The sequence below is a fragment of the Tigriopus californicus genome, chromosome 10 (assembly GCF_007210705.1).
Source record: "Tigriopus californicus strain San Diego chromosome 10, Tcal_SD_v2.1, whole genome shotgun sequence".
In the NCBI taxonomy this organism is placed as follows: Eukaryota; Metazoa; Arthropoda; class Copepoda; order Harpacticoida; family Harpacticidae; genus Tigriopus; species Tigriopus californicus.
In genome coordinates, this window is record NC_081449.1 from 3,903,549 (window position 1) to 3,927,248 (window position 23,700).

The window sequence follows — 23,700 nt, forward strand, 5'->3', positions numbered from 1 at the left end:
TTGCCAGCCATAGGTTAACCTTCCAAAGGCCGTGCATAATAACCCAGTTCTTGGTTGACCTTGTCTGTGATAACTGGATGGGCAGTGGTCTCTAAAAGGAATACCATTTATCATCTTCTTTTGGCCCTGAAAGCTTGAGTAAACAAAATGTACGCAATCCAATCCAATGCCCTATTATCCTTAATGATCCGCTTCATCCTTGAAATGATCAATGTTAACGTGGATTTGATTTCTTTTCAGCGTCCCTTTTTTGTTGTACTTCAGATATAGAATACATTTTTCAAGGTCGGTTTTGGTCTCTTATTTGGAATAGAGATCCATGTTTCAAGAGCCGGTGGAACTTGAACGCTGTTTTTGCTCTAAGATGAAAAGATGGAAAATGTATTCAGCTAAAACTGCACTTAAAGTGATGGATGGGGATTGAATCGTGGAATAAATCGAGATCAGCCAAAGGCCAGAGTTCGTGTTCTTGGGGTTTTCGACCCAAGACCTGACGGGAATGTCAATAAGATGGCGAATTAGTCCAGTACTCATCCTCAACTTTCAAGTCTTGAAGGAGGGCTTTAGTTATTTGCCTTTGCTTCATCAAGTGTGTCCTTGAGAAGGGGCCTTTCCGATTTCATTATTCTTGAAGGAAAATCAGCCTTCATACGATTTCCACCATCTACAAACACGTTGCCCGACACTCAACAGATTGGAGATGCCAAAGTCGAATTAATTACACAAAATATGACGGCTCCTTTTATGACGAGGATGCTTGTTTTAACAACTCGCTTACATATGTTTGAGGATGCTCAAATTGTGTGCATTGTTGCGAAGATTATTTGGCCGTTTTGCTTTTGTAAGGGAATGGTTTACACCGAGGATGAACTTTTCTGAAGGACACCCCTTGCGATTATTGCATCCTCACTTCCTCAAAAGTCTTTCATCAGAGCAGGCGTCTTAAAAGAGCCTTGAAAGGGATGAAGGCTTTTTCAGTAGTGAACGACCGAATCTCGAAAGATAACAAACGCTCTGAATAGGAGAACTTTTATCAGTTTTTCACCCAGACCGAAAACTACCAATTCACGACATGGAACAAAGAAGAATTCAACACGGATTTAGATAACAAGAAATGCGATATATCATGCTAAATATCCAGAGTGATGGCTCATGATCATAATTCGTAGACAAAGGTAAAGAAATATTCCACAATTTAGCACTTATGTGTTTCTATTTATGGTTTCGGCTCATCTCCAGTAACAACTCTCGCAACAAACTGTAACTTCTACCGAAACCAGGTGCACCACCAAGGTTGGCATTGAATTTTCCTAAACTTCCCTTAAGCATATCCAGCACATGACATATCTTTCTCAGGCCAGCAAAGGCTGTATAGCCAAGCCAAAAAAGGTCGTCAACTTACCGGACATTGCGTGATGTCAAGAACCAATAAACGAAGGACTTAGTGAGGAAAGAGAAAAAAACATCAAGGCCGAAGATTTCCACATTTGAACTTATTTCAAGAACAGGATCCAGGTTTGAAGTCAAAGCAGTCATGAAAAAAAGCCAATGAATGTATTTTGATTACCTGTGAAAGCAAATGGTTTTACGTTTTAGGCACTTGAGACTTCAAATAAATGACATATAGTTTGAATAACCTGTCATGATTTAACCTAATCCAAAATTTCAATTGCGAAGATATTGTAGTAAGGAACAATCGCAATCATGTAAACCTGTGAATCTATCGCAAATCTGTCGCAATAAAGAATAATAATAGTAATAATGTTTTAGATTTTTTTTAATGCAAATCTGACAAGATAGAAATTTTAGATTGAGTTTGGCTCATGAATAGCACTTGTTTATCTAGAAATTTCATCTCATTTATGAAAAGCAGTTCATTTCAATTATTATCGTTAACGCCATGTTCAGGGCCTGCAGAAAGTCAGCTCATTCAACAACAAAAATAAGTTACGTCATGTTCTTGTGGACCAAGATAATTGATGCTCAATCTTCTTTCCCATCAAAATGGAACTTCAAGCCATATGAGAACAGAGCTCAAATTGCACGCTCAAAACAATATCGATCAATTCATGAGCATGAAGCAAATAGAAGACAGATTTTCCACCCTCTCCCCAAGATATAAAAGAACAAGAGCCTTATATGCAGTATGTCTCGCATTAGAGCTGAAAGAGCTCCAAACTCTCTTCAGGGTTGAATCTCATTGGTGAGGGTGCCTTACTTTCTACTTGTCAGGACGGGCATTTATTTTAACTAAAACACCCCGTGGTGATTTATTCGGTCTTTCCGGGACCTTCCGAGCATGTTTGGCTCTTGTTTAGAAAAGGGGAAGAAACTCTGCTCAAACAACAACATACATGGTTTCCTCTTATAAGTAAACCAGAATTTGCATGTTGCTTCCATCAGTTATAGCAGAAAAAAATATCTCATTTCTTACAATTTAGTTCCAACATAAAAAAGAACGATAAAGTGAAAAAAAATATCCACTAATATTATTATGTTGAAGTACTTGGTACTTGAGGTTGGAACAAAAAATGGAACAGATGACAAATCAAAAAGTCTTGAAACTATATTTTACATTGGCTTTTATTCTCCCTGTAGCCTAAAGTCATGGACAAAAACCAAATCCATAAGAAGCAATTCAAATGTTCTAGTAAATGCTTTTTTCCTGGAAGATTATCCCCTAATTGAGGCTCGAGTATTTGAAAATTTCACTTCTGAGTATTTGTCCGATTTGAAATCGAATCAGATTGTGTTATCAACATGGATTTGACTGACAGTAACCTATCCCTTAGGAACATAACAAACAACCATCTCTCCACCCCGAAAGTTCCTCTCCTGAGTCCAAAGTACCACTTTGTTTTTGGTTGAAACGACTTTCGACTTACCCATTGTCTTTGGAAAACGACGAGGAAACTTTCCACCCGACTCGTAAATACTCATCCAAACAAATGCAGTCCACCCTCAAAAAGATTTACTAAACCAGGAAGTGCGTTTCCAGTTGTGGAACATGAAGCTTCAAGTCTTTTACATAATCCTCATTATTTCGGCCGGCAACTTCCCGGAGATCAAAGAGCGGAAAAAGTCGACTTGGTCCAAGGACCCCCCTGAGAAATCTGGAATTTGGAGGGAGAACGAACCCGACTCTCCCTCATTCTTCCAAACAACCTGGCTTTTAACACCCATCCTAGCTATACATTCGGAGCTAAGCTACCCTTTCATTCTATCTTCTCTCTACATACACAGATGGGGGGGTGCCATTAACTGAAATTGCCTCTCTTGACAACAAAAGAGGTGCTTTTTAGGTTTTACCCAGGACCAAGGAAAGGCAAGGAACCCATGTTGGTTGGTTGGCTGGCCTTTCATGTGGTTTCATAGATTCATCTATCAAAACCAGTGTCTTTTGTTCATATCTGACATTGAACCACTTGTGCAAAGACCGTCTGTCCACTTCAGGCTGCAGGGAATTCAAGCTCAAGCTATTCATTCGGTGGATATTTCGAAAATGATGTCCCAATCAGTCAAGATTAATTTTCAGGCACGAGATAAAATTTGTCTCGAAAGATAATCAATTGGAATTCCAACAAAATAACTATATGTTCTACTCAGACTTTATGCTAGGGAAAGTAATGTCAAGCAAGCCTAAAAGACCGATCGACTTCACGTGAAGGTCATATGCGTTACCCTTGAGTGACAGTGCATGTACGGAGAACGGAGACTAAAGCTTGTCTAAATCCCTGGTCGTCTCTCTTTCTCTGACAGAGATCCGCATGAGTTTTTCGGTGAAAGGTCCCCAAGTCGTTTAAGCTGCGGATCTCCGTTTGTTTTATGTACTTGGGTTTGAGAGTCTGATTGGTTACTTGGTGACAGTCTTGACAAAAGACTCCCGTGATTGTCAATTGGATTTCCTGTGGAAGACTCGAACTTAAGAGTGAAATTCAACCGGATATTTTGACATGCCAATAATATGTATATCGAGGCAATGGAGTTCATAGGTAAAAGGTACAAACAAACCCAGTTCTCATAATTTCCACGTTTTGTAAAGTTTTAGATTTGGACAAATATTTAAGTAGCATTCTAGATCAACCCTACATTCAAGGACTAGATCAGTCTGCCAACTCATATTCATATAAAGATTAAAAGATTATAAATCAACAAATTATGACCTCTCATTTCAATAGTACTGGGATTACATTCCTTGTAGCGGTTAAAAAAGTCCGTAAAAAAAAAACAAAAAAGTAATATAGGAAATAGTTCCCAAAATGAAAAAAGTCACTTCAAAGTAAGTTAAAAGCTGGATGGATGGATTTCTACTCTTTTAGCACAATTTATCATCCGATATATTTCTCAAGATTTAAAGAAACAACTTGTCCCAGTATTGGGCTGGACTCTTCTATTCTACCTCAAGCTTTTGGTTCCATTGGATGAGTCGTCCCTGAATTGGTTTTGGTGAGGCACTTTGGTCACTGCCATCCACTTTGTCCACTTCATCAGTTGGGAGGAGCATTTACATTGGAGTTGATCCAGTAACCAAGGGAAATCCCACAGCATAGTATAAAACGTCCTCACCCACACGAACGAAGCCTTTTGCCAAATCCCGAACATTAGTCCCCAAGTACCAAAGAAACGGTTTCTACGGCCTCTTCAATAGCGCGGCCATTGCGTTGTGCTCCTCTGGTGTTACTACAGTACGAGACACGTGGCACGAACACTTAGGTACATACCCATCTACATGGATCCTTAAACAGTAATTGGCTCCTCAGCCAAAGGAATGCTGTAATTCATTGAGACATTTAAGACTTGGTGAATCGATTGCAATCTTTGAGAGGGACTTCCAGGGATTCAGGCATGGAATGGGATGGGTCCCATCCTCCTCCTCCTTCTCCTTCTACGTCTTGTTCGTTTGTCTTCTCCAACAACATCGAAGACGATGAGTGAGCAAGAGTCACTTCAGCTTGGGTTTATGTTGATCCTGGAAATGATGGGATGAGTGTTTGACATGACATTGGAGATTGCAAACGGGTTTCCAGGACCTAGTTGAGAAAGAGCCGTGTCAAAAACTTTGACAATGTTCTAGCTACAGATTGTCAGCAGGCTGCCTTTCAAGGCCATCAAATTTCCCTGGAGCGTACGGTCTAAAGTGCCTCTTAAAAAGTAGTATTTGCGCTTTTGGCGGAGTTTTACAACTATTGTAGAAATTTGATGGTGTCGAAAATGAAATATTGTTTGTTAATGAGAGCAAAGACAAATCCCATAAATTTTTTTGGTTGACATAAGAAGTGGTTGATTTTCCCATCAAGATCACTTCATGGAGACACCGAAGTCATATGACAAAGATCATTGCTTTTTTTCGGTGTGCATTTATCAGAGCTTTGTAATTTCAAATTAATGCTTTCCAGTCTTCCCTTTGGTTACATATGACATTGGTCATGGTAAATATGTATGAAGTGCTTTACTTCACAACCTTCTCGGAACGCGTGGATGTCTCGCTCTATCGAGATAAGACAAGGAACCCATTTTGGCAGTTGGCCACTCCTCATTTTGGAACCCGTTCTGTATAATAATCATCGTTGTGTGCCTTTTGTTGTTCCATAACAAGCTTCAAGATCAGCCAGGCAACTCCAAGGTGTATTATGCAGTGCTCGTGTGCGACCCACTCTAGTCAATATCTATTCAAAGATCCAGTCCCGTGGCCCACTTCGCTGGGGTCTTAAGCCTTGACAGGCAGTGTCCAAGAATCGACTCAAACTTTGAAGTCGTGTTTATTCTCGGAATGACATTGCTGACTAAGAAATGACCGCTATCTCGGTGACCATCTCAATTATATACTCGTCCACTGAGATGGCCAAGACGCCCCAAAAGTGAAGAGCCAACTCCTCCAGATTGGATGGACTCAAGTATGTGGACATGTGTGTAGTAGACAAGATTGACTGGAACTTGTAGTTGGTCCAAGGAATAATATCCATAAGACTCGTCTTCTTTTCTTTACAAACAGTGGGCCTTACCGTTTCGCTGAAGGTCTGCCTATTCATTGGGCTGTTATCCTGTCTGATATATCATTCGTACGGTGATTAATCATGATCCTTATGACTACTACAAAAGATCAAAAGTAAGACTTGTCCACCATCATTACGGACAAAGTCAAAGGCAAAGTCTTCTATCTCTCAAGATTCAATATGGATCATAATCTTAGATACGTACGTAAAGCTTGAAAGTCAAGAATGAAGGTCATGGTGAAGGTCGACTTTGTTCTTAACTTTTTAATGGACTTAAACTCCAAACGCCTCTGTGGCATTGAGCTCATATTTTGTCGCATTATTCCCTTCAGTATAGATGAGAATAGGGACCCCCTACTAGAACTTACGTACAAAGTCAGTGTACTAAAAGGCGTTCTGCTTTAGCCATAATGGAAAGTTGTAGCATGTTGTCAAATTTCTCTTTCCCCCAAAGGAGAGAGAGAGTTTGTACGAAGCCATAAATTGTCAAGCCCCATTGGTTGAATCAACCGGTTCAATTTAGAGCCACATTCACCAAACAACTAGCGGGCGTTGTCAATTCAACATAATGTAGTACACCCCAGAATTCTTCTAATGATCAAGTGAATCATAATGTTAGGACAAGAAAAGGGTTTTTAGCTCGATGACAAGTTGCGATTGATATATGAAGTAGTTTGCTAGCACAGTAAAAAAAAAACTAGAAAATAATAGTCTAAGGGTCTGAGTTTCAGAATAAGAGTACTCGATCATTGGCTCTAGAACTGGAAGGTGAAAGTTTAACTTAACAACTCAAAAATAAAAGAATTAATCTTAGAAATCTGAAATCTTGAAAATGTCTCATCATGCCAGTGTGAATTTTACAATTTTTAGCATCGAACCAAAAGAGCCATTTAATCGAAACCCTCCAAAAATGACCTTATTGAGGCCCCCCGAAACAAGAATTCATTTGACCAGACATGCAAGACCATAATAATAGATTGCAAGTATCAAGTTCCAACAGAAATATCCCACACATCTGAGGATCAGATTAGTTCACAAATTTTTGAGGAACTACTTCGATTGTTTTTAACTCGAATATGCGAGTACATAAAAGAACTTCTTGAGAATGACACTTTTTGATGAACAGCTTGTCAAGCATGATAATTTTTTGAATGACTTTTTGATGTAAATTGAATTTGTATTGAGATGTTCCTAATCGCGTTCTTTTTTTGAATAGATTGATTATGTGTAATGCTAATAAGTGATAAGTAGACTCTGACAAAAATTTGTTCGCATGTCGAGCAAAAATTCGAGATGGTTGCACAAACTGGTTTTCTTCCCCCAATAAAATGTTGTTTTTGTAAAAGTGACACCTGACACTGTTGTGTTCAGCTCCGAGTTATTTTCTTGGATTTGCCAATCGGGCACCGCGAAAAATGTTACTACGTCGTATTTTATGTAACGTTTTATGAGATGGAGGCTTTGAGAGGAATTTGGACACTTAAGAGTTTGATATTCTTCACTTCAGCTTCTCACTTTGCAGCTCAATACTGTCTTGAAGCTAAATAAAAGTAGTGTTGATGGCTGAGGGTAGTCTTCCAATGTGATGATGATGAATCTGTGTAACTTTTCGGGAAGGAAATGCTCTGTGGAAAAATCGAAAAAGAGCCGTATATGAGGGCCTGATGCACTCGTTTCACGGAACCTGGGTGGGCAAAAGATCAATGGATTAGGTTATACTCTATCAGGATCAAAAATAGCTAAGCTGTTTCACGGTCACTGGATTCTATTTTCAGATAGAGCCAAAACAAAAAAGTGGTTCAATTTGCTGCAGCGAAAATGATAAAAATCAAAGTTTCCATGTAGTGTGCAAGGTATGGGTAGCTTTCTATTGATCTTTTAAGGTATGCTATATCGTTTTGGTAATGGAGGTCAATTTCATTAGCTGTGGCCTCGAGAAGATCAGACGCGGTAAATTTGTACTAAAATGTTTGCTTTTCAAATCGTATACACTGTACTTCAAGTGCCTTTTAAGTGAATCCTCACTTTCCCATCAATAAGTCTTACCTTTTTAAGACACAGAATCAAAAGCTTATGCCCGCTTTAAAAATAAAGCATGATCAAGCTCTTTCATAAATAATGGTTTCCATACCCAGATGCAGAAACTGTTGCTAAAAATCCATCCATCCCAATACTAACGCTTGTCACTTTACGCACTATTGAACCCGAACAACCCGCGTCCAATCTAATCTCAAACCGTTTTGATTACAACTATGTAATCTCATTGGGTTCGAAAACGGCCATCCATCCAATTTTTTCATTTGGATGGTCTCAAAAATTCCACTCCACTCCATTCCCCGCCCCTCTCCTTGAAACCCCAAAGCCTGGCCTCCTCGTCCATTGCACAACTGGTCTCTCTGGCTCATCTTCCCGTTCGGTTCCATTTCCTGTGAAGATCTCACGTACTCGAAGTTGTACATTCCTCGTTGAGAATAGGCATCTTCGTTCCTCGACGAGTTCGCCCCCAAATTTTCCCTCCTTCTCTCTCTCTCTCTCTTTTTTGTTCCCCTGTTCTGCTGTTCCCAGTTCTCTCTATAGCACTGAACACGGGTCTTGGAAACGCGGAACGAGAGAGGAACAAGGAGCCGTTCCAATCCATGTCGAATTCCGAACCTCCCCAATCTGAGTTACGAAAGCAGTCGTTCTAGGTGCATCTCACTCTCGAGTTACGAGACTGTCAGTGAATGTGATCCAGTGTTGGTGAAGTGCAGATTATCCAAAGGTCCTTGGAATTGTAGCATTATCATTCAATGAGCAGGATCCGGTTTGATCCCTATTTTGTGAGAGATGGCGCTTGGAAAGAAGTGAAATTTGCATTTGCTTGGGCTCATTTTGGTAGTTCCACCCCACCTCTGCTATCCGTTCTCTGCTCCAATGGAGATCATATTTGGCTCAAAACACCTGTTTGTGACAGTTCCATATGCCATTTTTACTGGGAGGGTTCCATTTTCTTAGTATCACCCCGAGGAAACGCACCTCATCTCCCTTTTGTCTTTTCCACTTGGAGCCATTGGAGTGGGAGTGGCGAACAGACCGTTAGACTGTTAGGAATGGACTAATTGTCTCTTGATCTATTCCCACTGGGGGAAAACCGTTGTTGGTTGGCGAATTGTATTGCTCATCAAGCCAACTGGGTCTCAAAATGAAGGCTTTCCACGAAAAGGCTAGTGGGTGTGACAATTTGGCAAGAGCGGATAGACTTGGGCAACGGATCGCCAAAAAGGCTTTGAATAAATGGTGCCTTTTGTTTTGGAGCATATACAATCTGACCATCAAAAATAGTGTCTGGATACTTAATTGTTAGGGTTTCTTATTCTGGGAAGAACCCAAATAAGATTGTACAAAAGGAGAGTGTTTTCTAGAGCAATCGCTAGATGGCGACTGCTTTGAGTTCAATTTGTGGAATATAAATCTATTTAGCACTGTTTCTGTGATTTACAAGCATTTTGGACATCCTTGTTAAATTGTTGACCGAGACAAATGGTGCAGCTGTTTAAGGTAACATGAAAATCAATAAATCTACAATGGATATCCATTTTGCTCTCTCCAGTCTCTTTGTTCAATTAAAGTTTTAACATCAGGTCCATCGGCGACTAAAAGTATGTTATAACTCAAAAACCAACTTGTCACTTCCAAATTGGTGACGAAAATGTCTTAAAAACATCTTTCTTCGTCCTTTTCTCGGCAAAAAACCCTGAGACCACTTCCCAGAAACTGGACGGGGAAAATCAGGGTTTTGATTGAATTGACCACGGTCGAAAAACAAACATTTGATATGTGGCCAGTGTTTAAAAAGCACGAGAACGCAGACCGCGAAAGCCTTGGAAGTTCCATACGTTACGGTCCAAACTCAGATGAAAGGCCTGTTGCTTCGAACAAAGTAGTTTGAGGAAGTTCATATTAAAAGGGGAAAAGTTGTAACCACAAAACACTGTTCAACTGAAAGAGAGAAAAGAAAAAAAGATTGTAAGAAAGGGACAATGGGAGACGCCCGGAAAAGGTTAGAAGAAGAGCAAGAAGGACTCAAAATGGGATTTTCACTCTCTGTTCTGCAAGAGTGGCAAAATTGGCGCCCAAATTCTTTGGGAAACCATTTTAGTCTAAGGGACTGGAGTTGTGTCAGACTTCAGGGTGGAACTTTTGGACTGGTCGGGATTGTGGACCCAAGCAAATCTGGCCAAAAGACCTTGGGCTTGAATCCATAAATCAGACCAAAGTGGTTCCCTTCGGCGAGTCCATTCCCACTTTATTTTACTGATTCTCCAATGATATGAAAGACCCAGAGAGCTTGAGGTTGCATGGATTTCCATTCGGAGATCCTCATTGTCTGATCTAACCTCCACCTTAAAGTTCAAAGAACCACCAGTGCAACGGGGAAAGAGAGAGATTCACAGTGAGAAAAGAAATTGTAACTCTCTGTGGAGATTAGAGACTCGAGGGAGTTCTTGCTCAGCGTTTTGATTTTTCTTCAAAGCTCCGACTTGGCACATTGGCACATGCTAAGATCCCAGTTGAGTCCCAGGATGCTAAAGAGTACACACATGGCTCGGTCCATCGGGTTTGTTGCATAGGAACTTTTCGCTTTCGATGGATCCTTGTGTCTTGTCACGCTTGTTGGAGCGGAATGTGAATTGGCGGTCCATTTGTGGCACGGGGAGTTTGAGGCCGGTCCAAATTGTACCTATGCGCCAATGGAGTTGGGAGTTGGGACGCAATGGAATATGGTAATGGGCACTCCATCAGCACGTACATGGCATGCAAGTAAATGTAACGATACCCTAAGATGGATTGAAGTTGAGGTGTACGGTAGCCCAATAAAAGGAGGTCTCTCAATCGTCAGGAGAACGTAATGATTTGGAAGCTACCTTTTGAGGCCAGTAGTGCAGCTTTCAATTTGTTGCGATCGTTCCAACCTGATCACTGAATCATTGAATGCTCGAATAAGAAAAGTAGTGATAAAGTCTGGACATATAACCCCGATTGATTCTTTGAAACTGAGAGGTGTGGCTAGAATGAAGACACATTTTCCAAGCATCAGAACAAAGCAATATAAGGCAAAGACATCTGCCTCTTTCACAACAAACAAGTTCATCAAATTTATCGCGGTACGGAAAGTAAATGCTTAGATAAAAACCCATTGATGAAAAGTGTTTGCTTTTTGCACTGTTCAGTTTGAACCAAACACGTTTGGAACAAAATGGCAAATATCCAAAATGATCTTGACAAGGCAAACAAAGCATGACTTGAAAGTCGCCCAAAGAATTCATTTTTCCATGAAGAAGAATGTTTGAATTTTTTGCAATTTTTTAGTGGCCCACAAATGTCCATGTTCACTCCTCCGTCTCAAGTACTCCCTTGATTTGGATTAGGCTTCAATTTTTTGCCCAACCCACTATAGCCCTTCCTGACACCTAGTACTCCTTCTTATGGGTAAGGGTTGAATAACCAGCTGTTGCCATTGGCTATTTCGGTCAGGTAAGGGGATCAATCTCTAACGCCTGACCTCTAAGGAAAATATGCCCCAATTATGGACCACTGTGTTACGATCTGCTTGATACTGCAATGCCTCATTTATCTTGACGGGACGTACCCGAATAATTTCTGCATGGGTCCTGACGTATAATGCAAAACAAAACAAATGGTCAATATTTGGGTACTCATTTCTTTCTATGAGAATGCGGGAGGAAGAGAAAGCATTTAGAAATAAATGCTTCACTGAAGCATAGCAGAAACTCGGAATAAGGAGAACAAACAACTTTCTATTGAATTCAAGGGTTACGGTAGTAAATACCCTCTACAGGAAGCCCTTTTATATCGTATACCTGTTTCGAGGCTTAATTGATAGTGCCTGGTTTGCCAATTAATCTGCAGAAAAGATCAATTATTCCCAAACTAGAGAGTGTCTATCCATGAGTTTGACGTGATTGGTTGGACCAATCGTTGTACAAGTGTTTAGACCAGAGAGCGTTTTGTCCTTCACTCGATCATCTCCATGAGCCGATCTCTACCGAAATAATCAATAAAGGACCTTGGTTCTTCATATGACATGACTATGTGATCTCTTCCATAATTTGTGAGCCCTTATTTGAAAGTCAAGCTCCTCGTCTCCGTGTCTCCGTGCCTCGAGTGCTAGGGATTGGTCTTCGTGAAGTGAGTGATATCAAGATGTTGGAAGTGACAGAGCCTCCCAATTTTAGGCGAGCCTCTCTCATCTCGGAAATCTATTCAGAGACTCACACATTTGAAAACGTGCCCGGGAGGAAGAAGCCTCAATTTTCTGCCATCACCTCAGTTAGCGATGGTAAGATCGCTTCCGCTGTCTTGGATCATCATTTTTCCCCTTTGGGTCGTCTTACAAAGCGGGACTGGCGAGCAATAGAGGAACCCCCAGGGCAAATCTTCAAAAAGTCATCTTTTCTTCTCGTCTCTTCACAAGAGCTTATTTTTATTAGATCTTGCTCATCCTTACAAATGCATGGGAGCTCCCAAGGTCACTGCTATGGGAAGAGTGGGACAAAAGATATGGTTGATCATCAATACCGGTTCCAGACGCTATCGTGTAACTGGTGCTGATCTTCTTCACCATCGACTCGATGAATACTGACTATTGTAGAAGATTTGATAAATTGCCATCTGGGCACACTCAAAGCACGCACACATCTGACACGTCTTTTCTCTTACTTTGTTTCTTTCAGCTGAAGAGCCAGAAAATGGTGTTGGCATATGTGGAATGCTACTTACGGGTATCTCGTGGATCCTGGTTATCGTCACGTTACCCTTTTCTCTTTGTGTGTGCTTCAAGGTGAGTGGGTGGGTGGGTGGGTCTGTAATCCTGGTCAATGTTCTAGTACATTGAGCATCGAGCAATGGGACGTCACAATCCCACGGGTTTCCTTCGAGTTCCCAACAAGTGGGTTCCGGTTGGCGCTTTTTCAATTCGATTCCGGAAGCCGCTACAATTGTCCCTGATTTCCTTGCACTTTCTTTTATTTCTAGGTTGTTCAAGAGTATGAAAGGGCTGTTATCTTCCGGCTAGGTCGATTACTGTCCGGAGGATCCCGAGGACCCGGTAAGGATACATGACAAACAATGTAAAACATTGAAGTCAACGCTTGTTCATGAAACTTTGCAAAAGATCAATCGGCAATGGAAAAATGACAGTGGAGTTCTTCTCCGCTGAGATATGAGATAGTGTTTGTAGATATCGGAGTTGCAGGGCTGCCGGAGATTGGCTGATAACATTGGCAGCCTCCTGCAGGGCTCGGGATGCCTTTTGTTCTCCTTCGGCTGCAATGACCTTGGCCCGAGCCTCCCTCGTGGCTTCAGCTTCAGCCGCCATGGCTCGTTGTAATTGTTGAGGCAGCTTCACATCCTTCACTTCCACTCTCTCGACCTGAAACCGATTATTTTGTTTATGTTAATAGCGGAACGTCTACTATATTACAATCCCATCACGCAACCATTAGCACTAAGGAAGTTGTCTTTGTAAACTCGGACGAAGTACTCCCCATGCCAAGCTCAAGTGAGAGTGTGGAAACTGAGAGTATCAGTTAAGGACGTCCCAAAGGACTCCCTGTCCTCGGACATGAAATTAGATTTACAACAAAACAAAGAGTGAGCAATTTCGTGCCAGGGTCTCACTTTAATTCCCCACGGCTCCGTGGCGACCTCCAAAGTTTCGAGAATGCCGATGGACATTTGCTCTCTCTCACTCAAGATCTCTGTAAGATTCCTCATCCCCAGTGTGGTCCTCAGCGAAGTGGCCGCCAACAAACGAGTGGATTGGTTGAAGTCGGCCACGTTGCAAACAGCCGCCATGGGATTCTGAATGCGATAGTACACCACGGCATCCACCGTCACCGTCACGCTGTCTTTTGATAGGATCTCTTGGGGCGGAACGTTGAAGGAAACAGTTCGGATATCCACCACTCGAATCTTATCGATGCAGGGTAGAACGAAAAATAAACCTGGCCCCATGGCACCTTTGGTCTTGACCCGACCCAAGCGGAAGATGACCGCTCGTTGATATTCCTGGAAATCAAAAAAATATATGATCTTTTTTTTGCCACATACAAGCACTTTGCACTGTTCTTTCTTGACTTCAATGGTATTTTGCCGGACAGATGAGTACCTGCTCACATAGACAAGCTTAAATGTAAGTGCTAATGATGTACTGCCTATTGATGGCCTAAAAATCCAAACACCCACTGGCATTTTTCTTTTGGCCTGTTTTTGGGTCTCCGTTAGGAGCGGAGGATATAAAATCACGTCATGGATAACGCATGTCTTTGGAACAAAGTCGTTCTGGAACAATTCTGTGTCCACGAAGAGATTAAGCAAACCCATTTTGGACAATTATTTGCCCAAGGAGCATTTACTTCTCGGTCTGATGCATAGGTCTTTCACGTTTGACTTACTGACTAAAGGGCGCAACCTCTTTCAGAGCGTTCAAAAATACACATAGGATTATGGATAGGAAAAAAAAATGTCTCTGCCTAGAGCTGAATTCATGATACCGCACATAGGAAAAAAGTGAATAGTGATAATTGGACTCGTGTTTAAGTTTCATGGAAGCTCGAACAGTGGATGAACGGCCTTAATCAATATTTCAGGCCTTCAACCTCAAAGGGCCCCAACATGAATAATAGATATCAGATGGAAAAGAAGTGTAAAAGTAGTCGTGTTAACTTAGCTGAAAAAAAATGGAAACTACCCTCACGAACGTTTTAGTTCCGAGTCTCTAGACTATCTTTAGATTGCTGGAGTAGCACAAAGAGCCCTTAATTGTCCATTCATATATAAAAGATCCACGGACCAGAAGACTCTTTGAAGCCATAAAACTGAGGAGAGAACCTTTCTCAACACAAAAAAGTCATCTTCCCTCATTTGCTAACATCTGATTATGGATCAACTTACTGCCGCACTAAATCTACTCCGACCCCTTATCTGACCTCAATGCATTGACTTACCTGGATCTGCTTGATAACCACAAACAAGGACAGGGGAAAAGTCATGGCGACCAAAAAGATCGAGATAACCATAAGAAACGTTGAACATATCCCCGTGCAAGCATCCTCGTCCTCTTCATTATCATGTTCGTGGATGTCTTGGATGTTGTAACCGCGCGATTGCTCCAATTTACCGAGTTGATGTGATCTGCTGGATCTCCGTTTAGGTCCCTCTTCTTGGGTGTCCATCATGATGGGCACATTTGATGGGGTCACACTCGATCGACGTGATTGGGTTGCGGACCGAATTTGGTCCATGGAATCAACGAAATGAGTTGGACGAATCTTACAATGTGCTTTTCCTCTTGTAAATGGATCCAAGTGGACACCACAGATACCTCTTCTACCTTTCCAACTCGACTAGCTCCGTCAATCGTTTAGTTATTAACGAGGCACGAATTATCGCCGATAGCGCCCCCTTCACGAGGAATAAAACACTGTAATAATTAGTTGATCCAAGCATTGGTATTGCCTTGTGCACAACATGCTTATGATAGAGCTTGTGTGTAAAAGGTGTGGTCGGGGAAATAAGGATACTAGTTTAGGGTGAGGTTAACTCAAGGTCCCATTGGCAATGACCTTGAGTGAATGTGTTGGAAATGCTCCGCGTGCATTTTGAAACAAGAAGAAAGCTCTTCAGGTGGTTGGGTACAAGCTACCAAGTTACGCAGAAAATGTGGGTGGAGGTTTGTCTCACTTAGTATTGGTTTTTTGTGTGTTCCACTAGTAAATAACTAAAGACAATGAATGACGTATTGGACTTGGCCAATGGAAAAGGCTCGGATTACTGCCTCCCACATCATAGAACATTTTCCCCTGGACTTGCATGTCCCTTTTCAGGGATATTTGCAACCCAACCTTGGGTCCAGGATCCGTCGCCGTAGAAGATAATTTAAGGGCTACAAAGCGTTTTGAAGATCTTCAGCTACCCAGATGAATTTTGTCTGATATATCCGAATTAATACTTTGTAGCTCTGGTGCCAGTAACCCGGATCTATGAACTTCTGCATAGTTTGTGCAATTAAGTTTCTTCAAAGGGAGCTGAATGGAGCCCTTTTGGACCAACTTCGACATCCTTTGATAAGACTCTCTCCCCCCTCCTACGTTCCAACCCTGAAAAGGCTCATTTGCAATAATTCTCTTTTGCTCAAATTTTCAGGTATCTTCTTTGTCCTACCTTGCATCGAATCCTATCAAAAGGTTGATCTCCGTACAATCACTTTGAGTGTTCCACCCCAAGAAGTAAGTTGCATCGCTTAAAATTTCTCTTCAATGGAACGGACGCCGGCCTTGAACTGGTGTTTGTTTACCTTGACGCTAAGCCAGCCGAAGAAGGCACGCCAGATGCCTTGGACCGCAAAAGTGGCTAGGCTTGTCGTAAAAGAGAAAGCTAGAGAGATTCCGTGCATTCAACGGCGTGGAGTTTGAATTCACTTATTACTAAAGCGGGGATTTGAGGGCAATTTAGATCCTCTCGATGTTTTACTCATTAGTCTGGTTGATAGAACAAAACAGTTCTCAACAGGGATGCGCTTCAAACCCGCCACCTGTTGGAGTAGTTAGTGGATACAAATTTAGGGCTTGCTTTCTTTAGAAGACCGGACTGGATGGAACATGGCTCTCTTGGTACTGTGAGCGCCTCAGTGCAAACCTGGCCTGTTGCATTCAGAGCTCGATGTTGGGCTTCGTTTCATTACTGCAGGCTTCCTATTCAGTTTAAGAAACATATTTTCAAGGCCCTTGAAATTTCTTTCATCTTCAAAGAATCTGGAATTAACCTAGATTAAACCTTTCTTGGCGCACTAGTTTGTTAAAACGTTGGTGCGGAAAATACCGGAGTAGATTCCGTACTATAAAGTGGAACTTGTTCAATCTTTCAACCGAGTCCATCATGGATGTGATTGCTATCAAGTGTTTTCTAGTCCGCATCCGAAATGATATGGACCGACAAATTTGGAACATTTTTGAGTTGATACAAATCGACCTTTGACAACCTGGTTTGGAACTTCAGGGCAGTAGAACTAATTTAATTGCAGGAGCCTTTCGAAAATAAATTTAAACAATAAGGCAAAGGGTCATTCCAAAATTTTACCTGCAACCTGTTTGCCCTAATTCTGTTCAATGAAGCGAATGCGATGGAATTGCCATTTCCCATCAAATTTACTGGCTCGTCTCCATACGAGGAACTCACTTGACAATTTGGAAATGGACTCAAATTAGAATGAGACAGCGTTTCAATTCTGGCAAAACAAGGCCAATCAGATTGAAATGTTCACGCATTAAGTGCATACTGTCAAAAACAGCAGAAAGCCGAGGATATTCTGTTCATGAACCAATGCAATTATGAGCGTGTACGTACGTCTTACCATGGGCTTTAATCACCATCAAACATTCTCCTTGCTCGTATTTTGCTCTTAACTTCAACATCGGAGTTGAGAAGGTTCTTTTTACAAAGTGCCTGAAGAATAGAAACATAGATTGAAGTACAATTTGGTCTACAAAGAATCAGGAATAGTAAAGCATGTTCCAAACACATATGGGAACAAATGGGTACAAACATGGAACGAGCAATATTTCACTGGTGTTGCACTGATTTTGTTTTTGTTCGCGAAAGGACATCTTAAGAAGGAGGTCGTAATATATCTTGTGTCAACCTCGTCAAGTAACGTGTGCTCTTAAAAAATAGTTGGCAAAAGATTGCTAGAGTTGTTATAGTGTTGAAATAATGATTATAACATAAAATAAAAGTGCATTGTGAATGAGCTCTCAAAAAAAAACCGTGCTGTTTTTGTATTTGAATCTATTCATGTTTCATTAGGGGTTTGCGGTTATTATGAGCATGATCAAGTAAACGATAATAAAATTTGTTTAAGACTAAGTTAAAATATCATTTGAAACATGTACAAGTTTCTTTATGGCTAAACCAGTCAAAAAGAACAAAAGCCGCAAGAGAGACCAGTTCTGTCATAAATAAGTCCTTAACCAATAAACCGTGCCAGGTGATCCTTTTCACCAATCCAAAGAAATAAGCCATGAACGAAGTACCATGCAAATCCTAAATAAATCTTGTACTATAAAAATCCATGCCATCGATATCAATTATTTATCCCTCTTCAGAACTTCAAAGGGTCTTTCTTTCCTCTTGGTTGGATTTTGAGCCGCAGTCTCGTTAGAGGGCGAATCGACACCTCCTGGGTTCCATTTTAGTAGTTGTGTTCTATTAGTCTAATCTATTGCATTTGGCAAGATAGTGAAGTAGGAGCCGGCAAAAAGCTTTTGCCTCCTGATGGAGCAGCAGGTTTGCGTTGTGAGTGAAGCCTTGATTGCTAGTGGTCTGATGGAAGAATGGATCGACACGAGGGGGGTAGATTCTCGTGGGAGTTTTATCACTTCCCTGTTTGTATCGACAGTGTGTAGAAAGTACGGAGGTGGCAGCGGAAAGGAATGAACGCATGTGAAAGAAAGGCAAAGGGTGAAGAAGGTATGATTATGAACATGCCAACCCCACTCCCTACCATACTACATGACGTATACTGTTGTGCTCAGTCGTTGGATGGAGCAATGTTATCTATTAATAGTGCACGGAAACCATCGGAATACCTAAGTGAGTGGTATGATCCTGCTGGTGTGCTAGATGTGAAGTCATGTACACTTCTTCTGACATGATTCGGTTCTTTAACCCCTTACCAGATCACAGACTGTGGTGATGGTGGTGGGGTATGAATGGAAAAATGCACTCTGTACAAAAAAACAACCATTAAAACGTGACCTCAAGAAGTTGAGTCAAAATAAAAGGAAGTTGGAAGATTCTAAATGTTGACAAGAAAGGGTTTTGATAGGTAATTAAATTATTTATAACGTTTCTGAACAAATTGAAGCACTTCAAAAGGGCATAGTTTTGGAACTTGAGCGATTCAAAGTTGATTCAGGAAGTTCAATGGCAGATTTCGGGCGAGAACAGATGCTTCAACAAATCTTAATCAAGTACAGTGTATAAAAAAAGGAGTCCAAGCGAAAAGGCTTGGAATTCATTTTCAACAATCAAGGCAAACCTAGTCACCCTTTAAAAAAATGAAATTCTTGCAGCGACATCTAACTAAGGAAACAAGCAATCATACTTGAGACTACGATCAATCGGTAACATGCGTGTCCCGTTGGTTCAGAATAAAGCATGACAGACTTATGTCAAATCATGTTTGATCATCAAATTTTGGGCCATGTTTTCAATAACATGAGGAAAAATACAAAACACGCATGCCTTAGGGGCTTCCTAATCAGGCCTTCCATTCCGACATGTTTTAATTAATGCCAAGGGTATAACATTATTGCTCCCAACGCTTTTTGTTAATGAACCTCTACACGAAGAACCCGACAAGTTGATGTTTTATTCAAATTAGGTATATCTAACGCTATTTGAAGAGTGCATTTAAAGATCTCTTTGGGCACTTGCTTCGGAAATTTGTTCGAGAGTTCGGGATTTCAGTTTGAAATAGGGAGTATACTCGTAGCTCTCCTTGATTAGTTTTCTGGTAAAGCATTCAATTATGAGGGCAAATTAGGATGCTTGGACCAGCCAACTAATCACGAGGAGATGCAATTCTACTTAAAAAACGTAGAGAGTGCCTTGAAAAAGAATGTGTTCACAGGCGGTAAGTCGTATTGAACGGGGAAAAGAAATAATTAGGGTTTATTAAGTCACCGTCACCAAATATTTGGAGTTTGGGAATTCCTTCAAGTCAAACTAATAATTTGTGCCTAACATATTTCAATACTAATTATCGCTTAAAATTCAAAAATGATAGGTCATAACTTAGTTTTAGACACGAGACAACATGAATTATGTTTGGGGTCAAACCACCAGTGTCTTTAGTTGCTCAAAGAGTATTTTTTGTTGCTGTACTTTATGACGTTCTTTATCAAAGCTCATTCATTTTTCCACTCTTACTAATGCGAAGGTATGTCGTTCGCCCCTTTCTTTTCTTTTCTTTTTGTATCTATAATCATTTCTATCCAAGAAACGACACGTGCATCCCTATGCATTCACCCCCCCTCCCCCGATGAAAATGCCGAATTGCAACCCAGAAACAACCCTCTTTGTGATAAGGGTAGAGCCTCATTAAGGCTGACTTGGCTTTCCATCCATCTTTTCATCATTGAATCATCCACCCTGCTCATCCACCCCGAAACAAACACACTCTCACTTCCCACTGCCATTCCTGCATCCCTTCATGCTTTCATCTATTCATCCATCAAGTTTCGACCAAGTCATGACATATTGTCGACACCAAAACGATTGGGTCTGTCAGCAGGGTGGCCACGGTAAAAAATTGGCATTCCATTACGTTAAGCCAGATGAAACTTCTTCCTCTGAAATTGCCCTGAGTCACTAATATTGCGAGTATGTATGTAGATTAGCGACAATTTTGCTTGAAGAATGGACCTTTCAAACTTGGACAAGACAGTCATCGACAAGTTGTCACTAAATTATTCATTACTATCTACCTTGGGTTTTTGGATTGTCAAAGAGGGTGATTCTAGCGAAAGGAAGACAACTTTCGGCACATTTGGATGGAGAGAGTTATTGAGATTTCTTTAGAACTGTCGTCTTGTTCTGGACTTTATGAAGCGTTGATCTGACTTTTATTAACTTGTAATTGAGTTAGCTCTTTATTGTCATTATGGTCGTTGTCTCAATTGTTACTGCTCAAACGTCACACTATGATACTAATAATATTAGAAAACATTAAGTTACTGCAAGAGATTCGTTCTATCCAAATTCAATGGATAACATTTATCTTTGGCTCCCTACTTAGTTCGTTGTACTTTAACCGTTAATAAAAGAAAAGTTCTTGTGTTTACAGGGTAATAGTAAGCTAATCTCTTTCGTTCGTCAAATTGTCATGTTTTATGGCCTCTTGTCTCTATTATCATTTCAAATGTCGCTCTGAGCTATTAGCACCTCACTAGGTATCATTGTTCAAAGCAAAGTCTCCATATGTACATGACGTTTATGTTAGTTATAGTAGGAGTAAGCAAACATTTAGCATCTAAAAATGTGAAATTAGATAGATATGAAGAAACGGCCGAGATCGTCTCCTTGCAAAGACTACCACTACTTATAAATTGTTGTCAAATACGAGTTACAAGACGACGAAGCAAAAAGACAGTGGTCATTAGTCAGATCAAAAATCAACATCACTTATTTTTATTTTTTTTTGCAAAGACAAACAATTTGCACATTTAACAATGCAAGCCATCAAATTTTCGAATACCACCTAAGAGAAAACATGCTGTGGCTGTAGAATCATTTTGGGTTGATTTCAGGTCTTGACCAAAGATTCGGTGACCGTGTCCGTGGACGCCGTGGTCTACTACCGGGTGTCCAATGCCACGGTGTCCGTGGCCAATGTCGAAAATGCTCATCATTCAACTCGGCTCTTGGCCCAAACCACACTCAGGAATATTCTGGGAACGAAGAATCTTCATGAAATCCTCAGCGATCGAGAGAGTATCTCAGGATCCATGCAGGTTTGTAGCTGGCTCATTCCTCTATAGCATACGGCACCCATGCAATATTATTTTTGCTTATTCGTACTTCAAACCGTACTAGTCTCACAGTCCATAATCCAAGTGGATTTTCTTTCCCTCACACCGCAGTATGTTGAACATTCAAGCCAAGCGGCATTTACATTTGAATTGATGGCCTTAATCCGAATGTACAACAGAGATTGATTTCAATAAGGGTAAAAAGTCCCCCTATTCGTTTTCTTATAGGCTGCCTTGGACGACGCCACAGAGCCTTGGGGTATCAAAGTGGAACGCGTGGAGATGTGAGTTCCTCCTCCCTTTTGTCACAATCCACAGATTTTCCCTCTCAGTTCTGCCATAATTCAGAAGGATCATCTGGATTGTTTGCTCGATAAATATATTGAGACGGGACCGGGAGCCCTAGCCTATGGTTTCAATCTATCTGGTTATTGATTTTCAGAAAAGACGTCCGACTTCCCGTTCAACTTCAGAGAGCCATGGCCGCCGAGGCCGAGGCCGCCCGAGAGGCTAGAGCGAAAGTAAGTTATTCGAAACCCCCCCGAAACAGCTTGTTGAGGTTCAACCAATCCTGGCCAGGGTTTTATCTTGACATGATTGTTGTGATTGTATATATCTCAGAAATGTGTCGACCGCGTTGTCTCGCTTGAAAAGTTAGCTTTCCGCTTACACCCTCGGGGTCGAAGCGTGATCCAAATTTCCAATTTCGTTTAGGGCCTTCCCGGACCTCCCATCCTTTACATGCATTGGTACACACGTACGCGTACACGCAAATACAGGGTGTACCGAAAGTTTGTCCTCGGAGATTTTGAAGTCTCTGCAATGTTGGTGTTCAAGATACTGACATTATACCTTATTGATAGTTGAAGAAATGGTTCTCTGGTTGCATCTTTTACTTCGGGGTCCAAACCCCTTGAATTTAATAGCACCGCTAATAGGCTTCCTACGCTTTTTACGCTATACGAAATATGGCTTACGTTCGGCACTTCTGAGAGCGCTTTGTGAATTAGCTTCTACCAAACCTTGGGCAGGTTAGGTCTTTTTCTTCTTGTTAATCATAATGCCTTTGAGTTGTTTCTTGGCAATTTTATCAAAATCTAGCGCATAATTAGTGACCCACGTAACAGAGTATCCGGGAAAAATTGCCTTCATAGCATATCACAAGAGTTTATTTAGCAATCTACCATTCCTCCTCTTTACTTCGTTTGGGCTGTATAACGTTGGAAATAAAGGCCCCTGTATAGGCCTGATTCGACTCCTCTTGAAATGAATGAGCTCTAATTCCACCATAAACGTCTTCATGGGATTTGCTTGGACACATTTTCTCATAGCCCCCTGTATGCAAGGTTCACTTGGTCTTCTGGCCTTTAGGTACATATCCAAGTGCATTACCACGTACTTTCAGGGTCTCATTCTGGGGTTGGTCTTCTACGAATCAAACTGAATGGTCTCCAAAAAGAAAGGTATCAACAACTCCTTCCCCACGGAGATTGTCGAGATTTAAGCCCTTTCGTGGATCACGACCAATAACAATAGATGGCGGGTGGTCTAAAGTACATATATACAGACTTGTTCCAATACCTTGAACCACGGGGTCCCCTTTTATCCTTTCATGTGTGGGTTTTTCCATAAATCTGCCGTTGAACGTGGAATGGAAACGAAAGGAACAAGCATTGAACTTGGATGAATAAGACATCTAGATGATATAGGAGTCTCCATTATTGGCCTGGAATTGATTCAATGCCGACCAGAGTCTTCCACCGAAGGAATGCCAAAGAAACTTTGGTGGATAATCATAACCAAGGCTTTTTGTGTCCATTGGCTTTTGACTTTCTTCCAACTATCAAGGGTTTAGAGAAATGGTTTTATCTTTTCTTTGTCATTTGAAATTTCTCAAAGGTGTTTTATGTAAGTTTTTGTTGATCAATAGTCAAAGAGATATGGTCTCGTTTTTTTACGGTTAAGAGAGCGATCCCATTCAATCCACCATCGATTATCCAGAATAAGAACACACTGCATAGGATTCGGTGATTTGCTCTTCAAAACTGAACTGATCTCCTTGCAATGGTTGGGGATGGTTGTCACCTTTCAGGATATATTTCTTGAATGAACCA

General features: G+C 41.1%; 2 protein-coding genes across 7 annotated transcripts in view; one reads left to right on the forward strand and one right to left on the reverse strand.

Moving 5' to 3' along the window:
* LOC131887671 (band 7 protein AGAP004871-like) overlaps positions 1–23,700 on the forward strand; it is a 64,552-nt gene that overhangs the window by 38,508 nt on the left and 2,344 nt on the right. For 4 of the 6 annotated variants that reach the window (XM_059236315.1, XM_059236317.1, XM_059236316.1 and 1 more), the window contains 6 exons: positions 12,728–12,834; positions 13,029–13,101; positions 16,200–16,282; positions 21,365–21,568; positions 21,815–21,870; positions 22,029–22,107. In XM_059236315.1, the coding sequence (XP_059092298.1) occupies positions 12,728–12,834; positions 13,029–13,101; positions 16,200–16,282; positions 21,365–21,568; positions 21,815–21,870; positions 22,029–22,107 (602 nt within the window). Of the gene's footprint in view, positions 1–8,590; positions 8,813–9,570; positions 12,334–12,727; positions 12,835–13,028; positions 13,102–16,199; positions 16,283–21,364; positions 21,569–21,814; positions 21,871–22,028; positions 22,108–23,700 lie in introns of those variants that run through there. The other 2 variants (XM_059236319.1, XM_059236318.1) reach the window with 2 other exon arrangements.
* On the reverse strand, positions 13,002–16,337 carry LOC131887672 (band 7 protein AGAP004871-like). Its single transcript, XM_059236320.1, has 4 exons — positions 16,218–16,337; positions 15,002–15,458; positions 13,674–14,063; positions 13,002–13,425 (listed from the first exon to the last, which is right to left on the reverse strand). The coding sequence occupies exons 2-4, from the start codon at positions 15,296–15,298 to the stop codon at positions 13,138–13,140; spliced, it is 975 nt and encodes a 324-aa protein (XP_059092303.1). The 5' UTR covers positions 15,299–15,458; positions 16,218–16,337; the 3' UTR covers positions 13,002–13,137.

Coding starts and splice junctions, on each gene's coding strand:
- LOC131887672 (XM_059236320.1), bottom strand. CDS start 15,298: ATGGACCAAATTCGGTCCGCAACCCAATCACGTCGATCGAGTGTGACC. Junction 14,064..15,001: donor TGGTTATCAAGCAGATCCAG/GTAAGTCAATGC, acceptor TTTGATTTCCAG/GAATATCAACGAGCGGTCAT. Junction 13,426..13,673: donor CGGAGCCGTGGGGAATTAAA/GTGAGACCCTGG, acceptor AATCGGTTTCAG/GTCGAGAGAGTGGAAGTGAA.